The sequence below is a fragment of the Phocoena sinus genome, chromosome 15 (assembly GCF_008692025.1).
Source record: "Phocoena sinus isolate mPhoSin1 chromosome 15, mPhoSin1.pri, whole genome shotgun sequence".
In the NCBI taxonomy this organism is placed as follows: Eukaryota; Metazoa; Chordata; class Mammalia; order Artiodactyla; family Phocoenidae; genus Phocoena; species Phocoena sinus.
This window is the reverse complement of record NC_045777.1, coordinates 36240908-36259826: the sequence shown is the minus strand read 5'-3', so window position 1 is coordinate 36259826 and position 18919 is coordinate 36240908. Positions and strand designations below refer to the sequence as shown.

The window sequence follows — 18919 nt, the reverse complement described above, 5'->3', positions numbered from 1 at the left end:
ACATGTAAAGGCAAAGCCTTTTAAGTCTTCCAACATATTTGTTTATACAATTGTCTTTAAAACATATTAGGTATTATGCACTGCCTGCTTCCTAAGTGCAAGTATGTGGAACCTGATTTAATCCATCTGCTGATGCCCTGTGGCCATCACATGCTTCTCAACACCCATGCAGATCTCCCTGGCTCTTTTCTGACCCGTTTACCCAGCCCCACAGCACCCAGTCTCAGACTCTTCCATGTGCTCATTATCTGTTACTCTGTGTTGCAGTTTCTAATAGACTTCCTTTTCCACGAAAAGCAAAGGGAAGGGGGAAGGAATCTTTACTCTTGATTTCTCAACTGAAAAATCCTCATGGCTGACTTTACTTTTTAAACCTGCAATCAAGTTGTTAATGTTGAGCATTAGTTGCAGAAAATCTGCCCTCCAGAGAAGTCTGCATTGTTAAAAACACACAACAAAATAACCTAAAGTTCCCCAAACAAGACTGTGATGTGTTCCAGTATAGCACAGAAACTAGACCTTCATCTAGAGCCAGATACATGTGTGTGCATATATGCCTTGTTATGTTATATACTGTAATGATGAGCACACACTTCATAAGGATGCTATGAGGGAGACAGTAATGGTACCTTTACTCTACAGGCCAGGAAATGAGGTGTTTGAAAGGTGATGTCACTGTCTCATGGTCACTCAGCTAGCAGTGGAGAGTCAGGACTTGAGCCCTTGTTAATTTGATGTACTTTGTATACTGTTTCCTGGTTCAACAGACTCTGAAAATATAGAGGATCTTTGTTTCCTTTTAATGTTCTTGGCACAGTGGGGGTTATGAAAACTAATATGTTTGGGTTTAAGCAAAATCCTATGACTTGGTCCAACTTTTGATGCTTCCCATTGATTAGTATAACCAAAGGTGGTCTTTTATGGACTGATGGCTGGATTTTGTGCGAGGATGAACTCTCCTGTGATTTGGAAAAAAAAAATCCAGGCATGTTGATAGTTGAGTTCAATTTAAATCTTTTTAGTGAAACCAGTTGACAAGATATCTAAGGTTTTACATCATTCATGTCTTTCCTCACTTTGAGTGATGGTGTAAATATATTTTTCACAAATGTATTTGTGAAAGTTGAAAAACAACATAAAATTACAGTATTTTAAAATAAGAAAGAACCTTAAAGATAATCTAGACTTGCCCTTTCATTTCTTACTAGGAGACCTGAGGTTACTAATTATCCCTGATTTCTTCAATACTATAGGGGCTGGCAGCATTGTCAGCAAAAGACTTTTTAACAATTGTTGAAATAGCTTATAATTGTGCAATTGAGGGGGAAATACACACACACACACACACACACACACACACACAAAATATTCTAAAAGTTTAACTAACCTCCAAATCCATCAGGCACATATGTTTTAAGAACAATATTGCAGAAAATTGTTGGCAGTGATAAAGGTTTATTTCCCTCATTTCGAAGAGAAATGTGTCGATAGCCTGCTTGGAGGCCATCCAGTGGCAGAATCCTCTGGCCAATCAGCTTGTTGTTGTCATCATACACTGCAAGTCTCAAGACTGCCAGGTCGGGGAGGATCACCTGCAAACAAGAAATGGTACTTTTTGTTGCTTTTTGGAATGCAGCTCCCAAGAATTACAACTCTAGGAATCTGGAGTATATTCATAATGTTCTGAAAGGCTTCTTTATGGTGAAAATAAGCCAATGGCCAATTTGCGTTCTTAAAGCATACTGTATAAGCTACAATGCCCAAGCCATTGAGAAAGGCAATTGGAACAGGTTGGAATTTATTTCCTGGAAATCATTTCCTGAAAATTTTAGATGGAATGAATGGATGTGAAAGATGACTACTCCAATCCTTGGCATCTTTCCCCGTCCCACCCATGTAATGGATGAGCAAAAGGAGACCCTAAGAAATAAAGTGACTTTCCTTTATGTCAGAGATGGCCAGTGACAGCTGGGCCTAGATACTGGGGCTCCTGATTTCTAGTCCTGTGATCTGTCTACTGCCTGGGCTGCTTCTGACATCAAACTCTGTTTTTAAGAATATGGAAAGTATCTTTGAAGAAACACCTCATGTATAAAAGACAATCTATATATAAATTTAGATTTCCCCTTTTCCTTGCACACCTCAGTTTTTAACACATTTTGGGATATTAAATAGAGTAAGATGGGGCAGCTAGAAGCATTAACATAGGGAATTCCCTGGCAGTCCCGTGGTTTGCACTCTGTGCTCTCACTGCCAAGGGCCCAGGTTTGATCCCTGGTCAGGGAACTAAGATCCCGCAAGCTGTGCAGCACAACAAATAAAACAAAACAAACAAAAACAGAACAAAACAAAAAAACACCAACAAAAATCAACATTAACATATACCCAAGACATCTACTCTTGCCAACCCCAAACCTAATACATGGCCAAAACATCTGAGCTCAGATAGCAGAAGCCCTATTCAGATATTAAAGAGCAACATGACAAAAAAAAAATCCTATGTTTTTTAATCAAGAATGCCTATTTAGGGCTTCCCTGGTGGCGCAGTGGTTGAGAGTCCACCTGCCGATGCAGGGGACACGGGTTCGTGCCCCGGTCCGGGAAGATCCCACATGCCGCGGAGCGGCTGGGCCCGTGAGCCATGGCCGCTGAGCCTGCGCGTCCGGAGCCTGTGCTCCGCAATGGGAGAGGCCACAACAGTGAGAGGCCCACGTACCACAAATAAAATAAAAAATAAAAAAAAAGAATGCCTATTTATTGGCTATGAGCCGCTAAGATATCTCGTCTGATTTGAGCACTATGTCTAAAGCTAGACAATGAACTGGTTGCTTATTTATGCCTAGAGGTTTTAATTTAATTCCAACTTCATGAAGATGAACAGGAGAAACCAAGATGAAATGCATCCAACTTCAGTCACTATGTTGTTCCTCACGTGGTGAATGGGGGCTTACCTTGTGAGATTAGCACAATGAACAAAAACAATACCAGCAAGAAGGAAACTAAAGTTAAAACACTTGGTATCAATGAAAGGCAACGTATTGTAACTTCTAAAGAACAGGGGAGGACACAAAATTGGCGTCTTGTTTCTGGGGCCAGTAATACTGCATGAAAAACCCACTCTGATATTTCCCTATGCATCAAAAACAATGCCTGAAGCCAGCTTTCTGAATTTCTAGAAATGTGTGTAGGGATTATTCATTATGTTCCAAAACACTGACCATACTGACAACAGATCCACCTATAACAAATTGAAAGACATGGGAAGAAAAAAAAGACACATCACAGCTGTGTATGCAATTCACACTACACTCTTATTTTAGAAGAGAAGGTGAAAATGGGGAGAGGGTGTTGTACGGATAATGGTATTCACGTAACAGGGAGCGCCTACACGTCAAAATGGCTTGATTTATTGAACTATATTGATCTTCTGTAATATGCTTTCTGTAAACAAGTTAGCCAATTCTGAGGTTGATAATCCCTATTTTTTTAAGATAAAAAGCTGATTATCTGTGTTGCATGACATACGTATGTCATGCAACACTTGGAAAACCTGTGCCTGAAGAAGAAGCAAGAAAGCATTTTGGTTGGATAACAGAACAAGTGAGAAAGAAACAGGCATTTTTGAGATAGCACTGCCAGTGCATGGATTTTTCAATACATCTTCCATTGATGAAAGAGAAACAACTGGAAAAAAAATGGTTACAAGATTAAGGGCCTCCCCAGTGGTTCAGTGGTTAAGAATCCACCTGCCAATGCAGGGGACACAGGTTCGAGCCCTGGTCCAGGAAGATCCCACATGCCGCAGAGCAACTAAGCCCATGCGCCACAACTACAGAGCCTGTACTCTAGAGCCTGTGAGCCACAACTACTGAAGCCCACATGCCTAGAGTCCGTGCTCCACAACAAGAGAAGCCACCGCAATGAGAAGCCTGTGCATCGTAACAAAGAGTAGCCCCCACTCACTGCAACTAGAGAAAGCCTGCACATAGCAACGAAGACCCAACGCAGCCAAAAATAAATACATAAAACAAATTTTTTAAAAATGGTTACAAGATTAAAAACTGCATCATTATAGAGAATGACTGATTGGTCTTAGGATCAAGGTATAATAAGGAGATAAAAAACAAAAACAGCACACGACCCACAGGACCTGTGGGTAGCAATGGGGACCACACTTTCTGGAGGCACAGGGCAATACCAACTGACCCATTTAAGGACATTTATTGGCCTCAGTCTAGGTGCAACATCCTACCCGTCGTCTTGGCTAAAGGAACAGTGCAAGTCACCAGCTGCCACAAGGGCAGGGAAGAGCTCTCCCACATGTGAGGCTGTCCACCTGTAGGGCTCCCTCTGAGTAGACTGCTAACTTGGGGCTTGGGCACTGCCATGTGGGAGGTGGGCTCCTCCAAGGAGGAAGGAGAGCCAAGAGGAGGACAGGGACAAACTGAAACAACAATCATATGATGGCTGCAGAACTCATGCATTAGAAGAACACATTTAGGGTTGAATAACTGTCCCTATGTCATGTAGTGTCTCTACACTAAAATGTAGTTCCCAACTTAGCAGAGTGAGTCTGACACATTGAAAATACCCTACCTTCCGAAATACAAATGATTCTTCATTGTAAACTGGATTGAGTCCATTGTTCATCACCATGCGTGTTCGGAATTCCTTCCGGATAGTGTCGGTGGGCAACCCATACATATCCACTTCTACATATGTGCCAATTTTTTTATCTGATAAGAACTGACCTGATATGACCTATAGAAATAGGATGAGAGAGAAGTAAAGTCAGTGTAATCATCAGTAGCAAAGAATAATCTGGAAGGAAGAGATTCTCTGTTCATCTTTAGAAATTTTAATTATCTATGGAAATAATGTATTCATTCCTTATTAAACTAAAACATGGTTGAGCAAGAACTACATGCAAAAAACTATTCTAGGCAGAGGTTCTGCCTCCGAGAACTGCCTAGAAAAAAGAAAGAGCGAACTATACATGAATCATCTATTACAAAACAATACTGTCCACAGCATCTTCACCTAAGTGCCCACACCTATGAAATGAAGCAATGGATTCAAATATGCCCTAAGGTCACTTCATAGCTCTGAAATTCTGTCATGCCACACTTTTACTGAATTCTTTCAAAAGTCTTGAGACACACAGAAAGAAAAGCAATGCTAAACTGATGTTGACAATCTTCATACAGGACAGTGTTATTTTTTGTAAAGACCAGTATTAAATTTTATCTATTTTAAATCTATGGAGAGACTATTTTTCACTTATTTTCCAAATGACGACAGCCATTTATTAGGTTTGTTCATGTTATCTAATAGCTAATAATTGTGAAACAGTTTTTCGAGGTATAACTGACATAAAATAAACTGTACATGTTTAAAGTGTACAATGAGATCAGTTTTTACACATGAGCACATCTGTAAAATTATCACCACAATTAAGACAATAAATATTTTCAACAACTCCCAAAGTTCCTTTGTGCCCTTTTGTAATTCATCCTTTCTTCCACCTCTGTCTAGAGGAAACAACTGATTTACTTTCTGTTACTATACATTAGTTTGCATTTTCTAGAATTTAGTATAAGTGGAATCATATAGTAGGTATCTTTTCATTAATAAGCTTTATTTTTTATAGCCATTTTTGCTTTACAGCAAAGTTGAGAAGAAAGTACAGAGTTCTCATATACCCCTGTCCCCGTACCCACCACTTCCCCCACTATGTGTATCTCACACCACAGTAGTATACTCGTTACAATCAGTGAACCTACATTGACACTTCATTATCACCCAAAGTCCATAGTTTACATTTAGGGCTTACTCTTGGTGTTGTACATTCGATGGATGTGGAAAAATGTATAATGACACGTATCTACCATTGTAGTATCATACAGAATAGTTTCACTGCCCTAAAATCCCTTGTGCTCTGCCTGCTAATCCCTCCCCCCAACTCCTGATCTTTTTTAGCATCTCCATAGTTTTGCCTTTTTCCGGAATGTTATATAGTTGGAATCACACAGTGTGTCACTTTTTCAGACTGGCTTCTTTCACTTCGTAATGTACATTTAAATTTCATCCGTGTCTTTTCATGACTCAATAGCTCATTTCTTTTTAGAACTAAATAATATTCCACTGTCTGGATATGCCACTGATTATTTATCCATTCACCTACTAAATGGCACCGTGGTTACTTTCAAAATTTTGTCAGTTATGAATAAAGCTGCTAAAAACATCCCTGTTAAGTTTTTGTGTGGACATAAGTTTTCAATTCATTTGGGTAAATAACAAGGAATACAACTTGCTGGATCATATAGTAAGAGTATGTTGAGTTTTGTGAGAAACTGCCAAACTGTTTTCCAAAACGGTTTCATCATTTTGCATTCCCACCATCAATGGCCGAGAGTTCCCGTTGCTCCACAGTATCTACTGGATACTTTTTGATCTGGTGTTTTTCATTAAAAGCAGCTAATAATGTCACTAGTAGAAAAACATGTTTCTCAAGAAAAAAAGAAAGAATTTAAAATCAAAGTTGAGAGCCACACACTGATCTTGCAAATTGACATTAAATTTATTTATTTATTTTTAATTTGGCTGCACTGGGTCTTAGTGGGCACGTGGGTTCTTAGTTGCGGCATGTGGGATCTAGTTCCAGGCATTGGGAGCATGGAGTCTTAACCACTGGACCACCAGGGAAGTCCCAACATTAAATATTTTCGTTGTAATTTCTTAAGACTTTCCCAGGACCACCTGCATACACATTTATACTATTCTGTGAAAAGCAAGCACCTTACCTGCACCGAGCAAGTGGCTGCAATAACCCCATCAACAGGCGTCTCAGAGAAGGGATCAAATGTTCGATCGGGCCGTCTCATGAAATCTGGTTTGAGAAGGTACCTGATGGGACAAAAGTGCAGAAGGAGTTTACTTTGTTAGTTATTTTTATAAAGACTAAGAAAACCACTATTCAGGATACTGAATACTTATTTATCCCCATTTCTAACTTAGGAGATAGGCTTTTAGGTAGAGGATCTCAAGGACTGAAGAGAATATCCCTGCCCTGTGGATAACCCTAATGAGGAGCAGGGAAGAGCAAGTGTTCTCTAGATTCCAGGCTCTGGGACATCTATGACTTCCTGACATGACCATCTTCTCTGGGACTTGTTTATGCTCTTACATGCACAAAATAATAATGAAAAACCAACTAAATGAGCTATAGTTATCAAAATACGGGAAATATGTGATATTATTTGTTTTAATTAATGTATTAAATTATGGGATATAATGACAAGTTGGATAACTACATAGTTTCAAAGTGCCGATAATCATAAGAATATTTTGAGAGATCTCTAACAAAAGTAATGAGATATCTGTGATTTATATCAGTGTCAGAGGTATCATTAACATTACTACGGATTGTTGTCTATTTTCATAATCGAAGGGAATGTAAAGTTTCAGTTAGAGGTAGGTGAAGATAAAGATGTTATTATTTCTCCAATTCTAGCCAGGCTAATTAGGTAAGAAAGTGAAATAAAAAGGCATCCAGACTGGAAAGAAGAAGTATTTAATACTATTTCTATTCTCAGATGATATGATCTTATATATAGAAAATCCTAAAGAATCCACTAAAAAGCTATTCGAACTAAAAAACGAGTTCAGCAAGCTGACAGGGTACAAAATCAATATATAAAAATCAATTGTATTTCTATGCACCAAGCAATGAACAATCCAAAAATGAAATTAAGTAAACAACTCCATTTATAACAGAATCTAAAATAATAAAATACTTAGGAATACATTTAACAAAATAAGTACATATACTTGGAAAATCACAAAAAATTGTTGAAGAAAATTTTAAAAGAACTAAATAAATGGAAAGATAGCTTGTGTTCATGGATCAGAAGGCTTAATATTGTTAAGATGGTGCTAGTCCCCAAATTGATATACAGATTCAATACAATCCCTATCAAAATCCCAGCTGTCTTCTTTATAGAAATTGACAAGTTGATCCTAAAATTCAATTGGAAACTCAAGGACCAAGAATTCCCCAAACATTCTTGATAAAGAAGAACAAAGTAGGAGGTCTCATACTTCTCAATTTTAAAACTTTCTACAAATCAACAATAACCTAAGCATCTTGGTACTGGCAAAAAGATAGATATATAAATCAGTGAGATAGAATTGAGAGTCCAAAAATAAATTCATATCTATGCTCAACTGATTTTTGACAAGGATGCCAAGACTAGTCAGTGAGGGAAAGAACAGCCTTTAAACAAATGATGCTAGGACAACTGGATAGCCACATGCAAAAGAATAAAATTAGTCCCTTCTTTCACATCATAAACAAAAATTATCTCAAAATGGATCAAAGATCTAAAAGTAAAAGCTATAACTATAAAATTCTTAGAAGAAGACTTAGGGATAAATCTTTGTGACTTGGAATTTGACAATGGATTATTAGACATAACACCAAAAGCACAAGCAATGAGCAAAAATATCAATACATAAACTTCACTTCATCATAAAGACTTTTACACTTCAAAGAACACTCTCAAGAAAGTGAAAAGACTAGTCATAGAATGAGAAAAATATTTGCAAATCATTTACCTGATAAGAGGCTTGTATCTAAAATATATGAAGAACAAATAACCCAGTTTAAAAATGGGCAAATGATTTGAATAGACAGTTCTCCAAATAAGATATACAAATGGCCGGCAAGCACTTGAAAAGACGCTTAATATCATGAGTCATCAGAGAAATGCAAACCAGTACCATAATAAGATACCACTGTACACACACTAGGTCGGCTACAATAAAAAAAAAAGTCAGATAATAGTAACTACGACGAGGAGATGGAGAAATTGGAGGCTTCATATGACATTGCTGGTGCGAATGTAAAATGATGCAGCCACTTTGGAAAACAGTCTGTAGTTTCTCAAACAGTTAAACATAGAGTTACCATATGACCCAGCGATTCTCTTAGGTATACACCCAAGAGAAGTGAAAACATCTGTCCATGCAGAAACTTGTACATGAATGTTCATAGTGGCATTATTTGTAATAACCAAAAGATAGAAACAATCCAAATGTCCATCAAAAGATGAATGGATATACAATATGAGGTATATCCATATAATGGAAAATTATTCAGCAATAAAAAGAAATAAAGTACTGATATACACTACAACACAGGTGAACCTTGAAACCATTATGCTAAGTGAAACAAGACAGTCATAAAAGGTCACAAATTATATGAATCCATTTACATGAAATGTGCAGAACAGGCAAAAATATAGTGACAGTGTGTAGATTGGTGGTTGCTTAATGCTGGGATGGGGGCAGGGGATGTTGGAAGGTGACAGCTAAAGGGTATGAGTTTTCTTTTTTGATTGACTAAAATGTTTTAAAATTGATCTCCAGCACTGTCTGCCCCTTATCCCCACTGGGTATGGTCACAGAATCACACCTTGGCTAGATTCCATAACTTTCCTGAAACTCGTGTTAAAGAACTTCATCTCTCTAAAAGAAATATTTTTTTGTTAGGAATGACTATAACCATAGATAAGAAAATCCACACCAATGTGATCAGTATATAAAGGAAAATAAAAACACTTTCCCCAAAACTCTAGGTTTGCTTTTAGATGTAAAAGAATCACAATTTGGGATCAAATCTTTCATATTCCTTAGGAGTATAACTTTTACTAGTTTCAACTCTAGATGATGTCAAATTTATTACTATCTTTAAAAATACAACCAAAAAAGGAATCCCAAGGCATAATATTTTTCCTTAAAGGAAAGTTTAAAGTCATGTTTTTTGGTTTTGACAAAGTTGCCATTCTTTGCTATCTTCAGAGTCTGAACAAAAAACTGTTAAAAAACAAGCCCACATTCCGCTTGGATATAATAATCAATAAAACACCCGAGAACAACACTGACTTTTAAATAAAGGATATAGAGAGTTTATAGAATAGTTCAAATATTAAAGATGACATTGAACATTCACCTGTCTCCAACAGAACGCAACCCTTAATATATCAATACAAGGTCTCTGCATAGAAGATATTGTTTTCTATGTTTATAGAGCATTGATTTGGACCTTTTTTTGTGGCAACTGTTAACCATTGGAAAATATGATGATACAGCAAAAACTCAAGACTTAGGATGGGAAGTAGATGAATGGATACAATTCTACACACACTTCTCCAAGGCAAGCCTACTAGCTTTGCCTGGCCAAGCATCAGACATCAGCTGCAAGGCGAGGTCATGGATCATGGCTCTAGCGTTCACATGGAGGCAGCTATTGGATTCCAGTTGTGTGAAATGAGGGAATCTGCCTTCTGCGAAAGGTGGGACTCGGGGTCCATAAAGGACTGTAGTCATATGCCCAGTCCAGAATCTCCTAGGGCAGTGGCTGTAGACATTCAGGACTCCCTGTGGTGCTCCTCAGTCATTTCTGAAGGGTCAGGAGCCCCTTCTCACCAAAAATAGAGAAATGTCATATTGATGATGTTTCAGTATCAACAACATTCTTCCACATTCCCTGCTGCTCTCAGACCTGCTTAGAAGAAAACTAATCTGTGAAAGCGTGATCCAAAATAAAAAATGTCAGGAGGAAATGGCAAGAAATCCAAGTCCGATTCTCCAAAGTTGGCAGCTTGCAGTGTAATGTGTTCATTTATATACTTAAAAAATAAAAGTGACTGTGTAGAAGTGATACCGAGCAGGACCCTGTGGGGCTCCTGGACACAAAAGCCTCTCTGTGTCCCCCCGTTTTTTTGTTTGTAGGAAATAGGCTTCATTCAGCCTCTACCACCTTCCCTGAGTTCCAATGAGCAGGTTCAAACAGTTGCTAACCAGGGAAGGGAGGAAATGCGGAGACAAAGGAAGAACAGTCAAGAAACAATAGTGCAGCCTTGGGGCAAGGTCCTGGTCCTCCCTCAAGGGATACACAAAACAATACCTTTGAGCTGTTTTGCAGTTACTGAACCCCCACCAGGTGGGAGAAGTTAACTGTATGCTGCTCGCAAGTACCAGACCCCAGACAGGTTGGAACCAGGAGGTTGATGATGCTGACTCCCAATTACCTCACCACCAACCAATCAGAAGAATATCCACGAGCTGATCACACCCTCTTTGAACCATTTCTATAAAACTCCTCACTACCCCCTCCAGGTTAGGACATACAATTCTGAGGGCATTAGCCCAATGTGGCCCCCTTTGCCTGGCAAAGCAATAAAGCTACTTTTTTCTACTTCAGCCAAAACTCCATCTCGAGATTTAATTTGGTGTCAGGGTACAGAGGCTGGATTTGGCTACAGAAGTCTGACAGGATCCCTGGCTTGGGGGTGACACTTAGCCAGCTTGTCTTGAACGAGTGTCAATTTGGGGCCTAAGGTGGCAGAGACTGTCACTCACAGACCTGGAGGCTGTGTAGGTCCAGGGACCCTGGGCATCGATGGGGAAGCAGGAGCTGGAGCCCTGGCTTTATGGGGGTGGGTTTGTGCCACTGCAGGCCTAAAAGGCACAGAATGTCTCTGTACAGAAACACAGCCCTCAGACATAGCCCACAAGGATTTCTTATTTTTTATTTATTTTTATTTTTTTAACATCTTTATTGGATTATAATTGCTTTACAATGGTATGTTTCTGCTGTTTAACAAAGTGAATCAACTATACATAAACGTATATCCCCATATCTCTTCCCTCTTGCGTCTCCCTCCCACCCTCCTGATCCCAGCCCTCTAGGTGGTCACAAAGCACCAAGCCGATCTCCCTGTGCTATGCGGCTGCTTCCCACTAGCTATCTATTTTACATTTGGTACTGTATGTATGTCCATGCCACTCTCTCACTTTGCCCCAGCTTACCCTTCCCCCTCCCTGTGTCCTCAAGTCCATTCTCTACATCTGCATCTCTATTCCCATCTTGCCCCTAGGTTCTTCATAACCATTTTTTTTTTTTTTTAGATTCCATATATAGGTGTTAGCATACAGTAAGTATTTTTATGACTTACTGCCCTCTGTATGACAGACTCTAGGTCCATCCACCTCACTACAAGTAACTCAATCCACAAGGATTTTTTAAAAGTCCCTGCAGGTGGGCAGGAGAATGACAAGGGTAGTGCAGTGAAATCCATCGGGTGCCTCAGATGCCCTTGCCCAGTGGCTGGCCCATCTCCACCAGCTATGACTCCTCAGGGGCACAACACACTCGTGAGAAAGATTGCCTCTCTCTGCCCTGTTGGTGACAACCTCTTCCTCCAGGCTGGGTGTGGGGAAAAGGGAAGGGGCAGGGGGACATGAGACTGAACAATACTGTTAACATCTCTTGTAGTCAGGCTGCCCCAAGGAACAATCATATTTTTTAGTCCCCCTGATGGGACTTCAGCTTTTGGTCACATCACCTCAAACACATGAGCACAGAATGCAGGCTAATGTAGCACCATCCTTGCTCATGAACATATTTTAAAATACACAACGGTGTGGAAGGTGAGACACTGAGCATGTGAACTATGGCAAATCGGAAACTCCTGAAAAGAAACATAGTGAAGGCGTAGAACTCCTGTTGGTGTAACAGAGCAGGACCCTATGAGGCCTTCCTGGGACAGACTTCTCCGCTACATCCTCTGCCTTAGCTCCTCTCTGAAGTACCTAGATAACAGTATCTGATGCCTATTTCCTGAGCTTTTCAGATGCTAAAACCACCACCTAATGGAGGAAATTAATTACTTGCACGTGGCCCCAAGACCTACTGGAGCCTAAGGATTGATAATGTGAACCCCTGTGACACTGCCCTGTTACCTCACCATCAACCAATCAGAGAACTGTGCACAAGCCCAATTGTGTGTGCCCTGTGACACCCTCCCCCCGCCCATCATCTGGCCTTTAAAAATGCTTTGCTGAAACCCTTCAGGGAGTTCAGGAGTTTTAGAGCACTAGCCACCCGTTCTCCTGTATAGGGCCTTACAGTAAACGCTGCACTTTCCTTCACCACAACGTGGTGTCAGTAGACTGACTTTACTGCATGTGCACGAGCAGACCCAAGTTTGGCTCAGTAACAGTGGGACCCCTTTTACGTGGAACCAACTCCCCTCCCCGTGTCAGGGCAGGATAAGCCATCAAACGGCTGAGGTGAAAGGAAAAGCTCCTTTGGCATCCGTGAGCCACAGGAAGGTTCAGGGAGTGAGCACAGCCAGGTGTGAACCATGAGGGTTGTCTCTTGGGCTCCTTACAGGCCTGTTGTGAGCAGACTGCTCATTTAATCTTGTGTGATTCCTGCCTGTGATCGGTCATATGGGCTTAAGCTTTTTTGTAACCTCACTTTTTCACAGAAATCTGCAGTTCATGAAGTAATTCAAATAGACTCAGTCCAAACCCTCTGAGCTGTCACAGAAAACCCAGGGTGGCAGGTGTTACCGACTTCATTTTATCAGCAGGAAATTGAGGTTTAGGGTCTAACACACCTGTCCAGGGCAACAACAGCATGTGGCGCACCCAGGGCTCAAACCCGGGTCAGGCTGGAGCCGAGGGCTTTTATCCCCTGTGCCACAGCTGCCCCTGGGGTCTCATTGCCTAAGCCTCCACTGGGGGTCCACCCATCAATTTACCTACACAATCTCCTGGTTCTGAATGCTTTGCGCTAAATAACAAAGTAGCTTAAAAAAAAAAATCTCTGAAATGTGTATTTAGCTGTTTTCTTCTGACTCATAATTTTATTTTCCCCCCTGTTTTATTGAGATATAATTGAAATATAACACTGTATTAGTTTAAGGTATACAGTTTTTATTTCTTTCAAAATACACAGTAGAGGCAAATATCCTGTAAGCTGCTATATCCTGATTTGGGTAGCAGGGTTGTCACCCGTGGGTGTAGGTGAACTGGCAGGCAGGAAGAGGTGGGAGTGGGCATTTTGAAACCATACGTGCTGAAAATTTTATCTTGACTGTTTTTAGTGATGGAAATTAAATATCCAACCAGGGAGGCCACAAACATCCTGACAGTAGCATGGTGGGATGAGACAGTACTCTATTGAATTAGTCTAGAGGTCTCTGGGCAGTGGTTTGTGATTATTTACCTGCAGTGCTGCTTGGGGACATTTGCATGGAGAAAAAAAATGTTCACACAGTTTTTTTTCATATGTATAGAATGTTAACTTCATATTTTCATTTAACCTTTCAGTGTTTCAATGAAATGAACATTTCCTATTTCATTACTTGGTTTGCAGATTTTAGGGAGCTCTATTTAAGTAACTGGAACAACATTTATAGTGCTATTTTTTGGTAACTGCTATTTACAAGACATACAAAACATGTCTATCAAAGGAGGACAAAGCCTTCTTCCTAGCTGAAATAAATTCCACTTGACACCTAGGACTTCATTATATATTAAATCAACTTCATTCCTCTCTAGGTCGTATGTAAAATACACATATTTAATGTCTTTGTCTACTGCTGATGTCCAAATGAGCAGATTCATTACCTGTCCTAGCTATAAAAACCTCCGCTACTGAATTTAAAGTGAGAGCACTAAACTCTAGAGTGTGTATAATAAACTGCTTAACTAGTCGTTATATTTTTTTTTTATATCTGCTTAGTTAAACAGGGGCCCCGTGAAGAATGTACCTTGCTGATGTAATTTACCTGGGGATTTCATTTGTTTCTATCCCATCCCTCAGACCCAGCTTAAATTCAGCAGCTCCTAATTAAAAATGACACGGTTTCATTACAGCTGTAGTATGGAGTGTGGAACACAGTGACTACAGTTTAAATCACATTACTTACCCGCACGATCCATTATACTCAAATTTTCCCTGATTCAATTGCATCGCTAAATCTGTTAAGAGACAAAAATAATTTAGCATCTCGTCTCCTCGGACAAAGAAGATCTTGATGGCGTGATTTCAAACAACGGAAATCAGATACTGACCCCTGGCTGAAAGGTCTTTTTTTAACACCACAAGGTTAAAGGGTCTGTTTAAGGCATACAACTCTCTCTTCCATGTTGAAATGACCTTGTGTTTAAACTAAACAAAAAAATCCGTGTTCATAGAGATCATGTTGGCAATGCTTTAAAATTTGGATTCAATATATGTTTCATATGATTGTTGAGTTAGTGTTGAGAGTACAGATGTCCAAGCTGATATATAGTTAGAGGAGATGTGCCTTACCATCCCAGAGGAAGGGTACACCGGACATACCCAGTAGGGTCATGTGAATACAAAACTCGATTAAAATAAAAAATAAACTAGGTAAGTATGTAAAAATTGACTTAAGGTGACTTCAGGAGAATTCTTCTAGTGGGGTCTAGTGGCAGGGCATGGCTTATGGTTTTTCTCTTGCAGGCAAACGCAATGCTCTTTCTTTTCATCAGCAAAAGAAATGGGCAACTGATGGATTTTTTTTTTTTCTTCTCAAAGTGCTGTGATTAAACCTAACGTTATAGAATACAACATAAGCTGACCTAGATCATAAGCTGCCTTTGGATCATTTAATCCATATAACAGAGTCACTGACAATAAATAATAAAACTTGACCTCTTTTTAAGTAAGTAAAATCAGCAGTGCCTTTTAATCGTACTTTGTCTCTGTTAGAAACACTCCAGGGCTGTGCTGGTACCTGGTCACACTTTAGCAGAGTGAGCACTGATAGGAATGCTGAGCAGAAATATGAACCCAGTTCCTGATCACTGAGGCAGCATCACCAAGGGGTGGTAAACACAGTCAGGTCGCATTCATGCCAAGGGAATGCAAGTCATAGGACCTTTCGATCAGTACAGATTGTAGGGAGCAAGGTGGATTGAGATTCACAAAATATGGTGGATGGACTTGAAAAGAAAAGGCCCCCCAAATGGGGAAACATGGGAGGTACCGTCATAGAGCAAAGAACAGAACAAGGAAGGTGTTTTGGTTTTTTTCTTAACCAATATTAAGGACCATGCTGTGGCATTAACCACAGAAAGTGAATAGGTTTTGTGGCATATTTCTCACCTGTTTTAGGTGAGTAACTAGAGCCTATTATTTTTCTATTTTTAATTGCAATCCTAGGCCCTTAAGCAAACTTTGAAAACTTGACAAATTTTGTTTATGCATTCACAAAAATTGACTGCTCTCCTTGCAGGGAAAAAAAAAAAAAAAAAGATTATATACTGGAAACTTGCCTCAGAATACACTTTGGAGGAACAAGTTATATATTAGTACCTCTAAGGGTACAGAACTCCTTAAACACCATTTTAGCAGAATCTACTCTATAATATTCTGCACTCTTATGGTGAGATGCCACTATTTTGCTGATCTCCTGCTGAATGTTAACAGTGGGAAGGGTACTTTCCCAAGGAGAAATGAGTCATAGTTACTGTACAAAGATGCTCAAATACTTCTCACTTCATTCTGCCTCTGGACGAGAAGGTAAGTTTGATCCAAAAAGAAGAAAAATTAGACATATTTTGGCAAAAGGGACAATGTTTAGCAGATTAGTCATGGCATTTCCAAAAGGATATTCAATTGAAATCAAAATCTATTATCTTCTACCATTGTCTTATTGCTCTAGTTTGCATTTTTAATTTCTCACCATTCTATAAATCCAACAACACATTGTGCTGCCATATGTCTGCTTCCGTGAAAAAAAATGCCCACAACCAACTGATGGCAACTGTTGGCCCTGTCCTGTCAAAGCGTTCTCGTGGAATTCGAGGTCACTGGACATCAGTTCCTACCTGGGGTTTGATAGTTCAGCGAAACCATCTGGCAGCCAGCGTTCCAGAAAATCTGAGGCATGTAATTACTGGAATCGACTCGGCCTCCCTTGGGGTAAATGCGACTCATTTGCCGTTTGTTATAACTGTGTAACATATTAAGGAAAATGGCAAAAAGAGTATTCCAGCAGTGACAAAGAGCTAAAATGAAGATCTAGACCAAAAATGACACACATATGACAACAGAGAACAAATTTCACATGTATAAAGGATGCTTAAGAGAAAAACCACAGTTCACCGTGTGGATTATAAAAACAATCCACATTTGGGCAGGTTTTCCCAGCTGCTGTGGCCTTTCACATACATTATTTTATTAGTTCTACAACCACAATAATATATTAGCCATTTTTCTATTTTAGAGATTCCTGCCAAACCCAAAGTTCACCAACCACTTATTCCACTTAATACATAAGGATACTTCACAAATTCAATCGCATGTGTCTTCAAGTAGCCTAGACCAACTGACTCATTAAAAGAAGACATGTTATAATGAATATTGCGTTCTGTAAAGGAAAGCAAAGATGCACTTAGAAACCCTGCCATCAAACCCTCACAGAAAGACAAGCGACAAATATAATTACACCCTGAATCATGAGGCCTTGGAGGCAGATGTCTCCTTACTATATCAGTAGCTCCTAATTTCATTAACATCCTGTGGCTGGAGATGGCTGACTTAAGAAAAGTGTGATGAATTAAGTTTGGAGTCATTAAATCAATTATGTGTATACCAATTGCCATTCATAGCCACCCCTGAAATATGTATTTCCAATGAGGATGATAGCTTCTCCAGTCCAGAAATAATTATGAAAAGTCTGAAAATACTTGATACGTTTTTGGAGACCAGCTTTCGACAGAAAGCAGCCTTATAATAAAGTATATCTAATGCAAGAGGCTAACCTCTTGGATTGCTACCAAATCCATAGTCTGTCAGAGCCACCTTGTGGACGATGTCGGGAACGACAACACAAGGCCCCCACATGCCAAGGACATGTCACTACGTGGTCTATGCAATGAAAATAAGGTGAGATGGAACAGTCCACGTGCCCAGAAAAGAAAATGGCAGCAAGTCAGATCACAGCTCACAGCATAATGTAAGAAATGCAAACAAAAAAGGCAATAGCGTTTAACCTTCGGTGTTACCTTCAGCCACATGGAAACCTTGAAACTTTACGGGCTGTGCATAGTTGATCATTGTGGACAAATATGGATGGATATTAGTGGTGGCGCCTACATATTTATAAGATGCCATCCATGCCTGCTCATCTTCTATAGTTACCAGGCCCTACGAGCACAACAAAGGGAACATGCACGTCAGTGACTTCAGCAGGACTCTCAGATTTACGCTTCAGACTGCCTCACTAGCGATAATTTGCACACACACAGATCGAAAGATAAAGACTTCTTTCTTCTCAGTTATCCTAACTAAAGGATAACTTTAAAAGTGAATGTCCACTGTAGCTCCAAATAATGCAAATGGAGATAATAGTAAAATATGAAGTTTACCTTACATTTGGGGGACATTTTTTAGATTTTCAAAGGACTTTGTTCTGGAAACTATACTGAAGTTCAGAGCAATGCTATGAAATATGTATAGCAGGTATTATCATTCATGATTTCACAAATTGTAGCATAACATCAAAAACGGCAGTCCTTCAATTTTAGTGTAAATCTAGGCTTGTTAAATCACAGATTCCGGGGACCCACTCTCAGAGTTTCTGATAAAGTGAGTCTGGGGTGAGGCCCAATAATTGGCATTTCTAACTAGTTCCCAAGTGCTAATGATATGGGTGGTCTGGGGAACCACACTTTGTTTAACACTGCTTCGGAAACCAAGCCACATACATAAATGGTTTACGATATTAAAAAAAAATGCTTATTCTTAAACTAATGTGAGAACCCACTATACAGGACTTATTACTGCATTGTTTTGCATAGAGGCAAAAGAAACAACTTATTGTAGTTCGTTTCGTAGTAAATCAGAACAAAAGCAACAAAAACAACAACAAAAATAACGCCTTCAAAAGCGATCTACATTTAGTTGAGATTGATACTGAGGAATGAACTGCTGACTCACATGAATCAATTCATTGGTTAAAAAAATAGGCCATTTGTTTATCTGATAACTTAACATTCTAGATCATCAAACTGATTGCACCAGTAAAAG

At 39.5% G+C, this 18919-nt stretch overlaps 1 protein-coding gene across 1 annotated transcript in view; it reads right to left on the bottom strand.

Annotated features, from left to right (window-relative positions):
• Positions 1-18919, bottom strand: part of PLCB4 (phospholipase C beta 4) — a 273741-nt gene that overhangs the window by 48581 nt on the left and 206241 nt on the right. Inside the window, exons 20-26 of the mRNA XM_032607078.1 lie at positions 17896-18037; positions 17174-17258; positions 16717-16841; positions 14787-14838; positions 6804-6906; positions 4597-4761; positions 1388-1592 (exon numbers count right to left, since the gene is read on the bottom strand). Of these exons, the coding sequence (XP_032462969.1) occupies positions 1388-1592; positions 4597-4761; positions 6804-6906; positions 14787-14838; positions 16717-16841; positions 17174-17258; positions 17896-18037 (877 nt within the window). The remainder of the gene's footprint in view (positions 1-1387; positions 1593-4596; positions 4762-6803; positions 6907-14786; positions 14839-16716; positions 16842-17173; positions 17259-17895; positions 18038-18919) is intronic.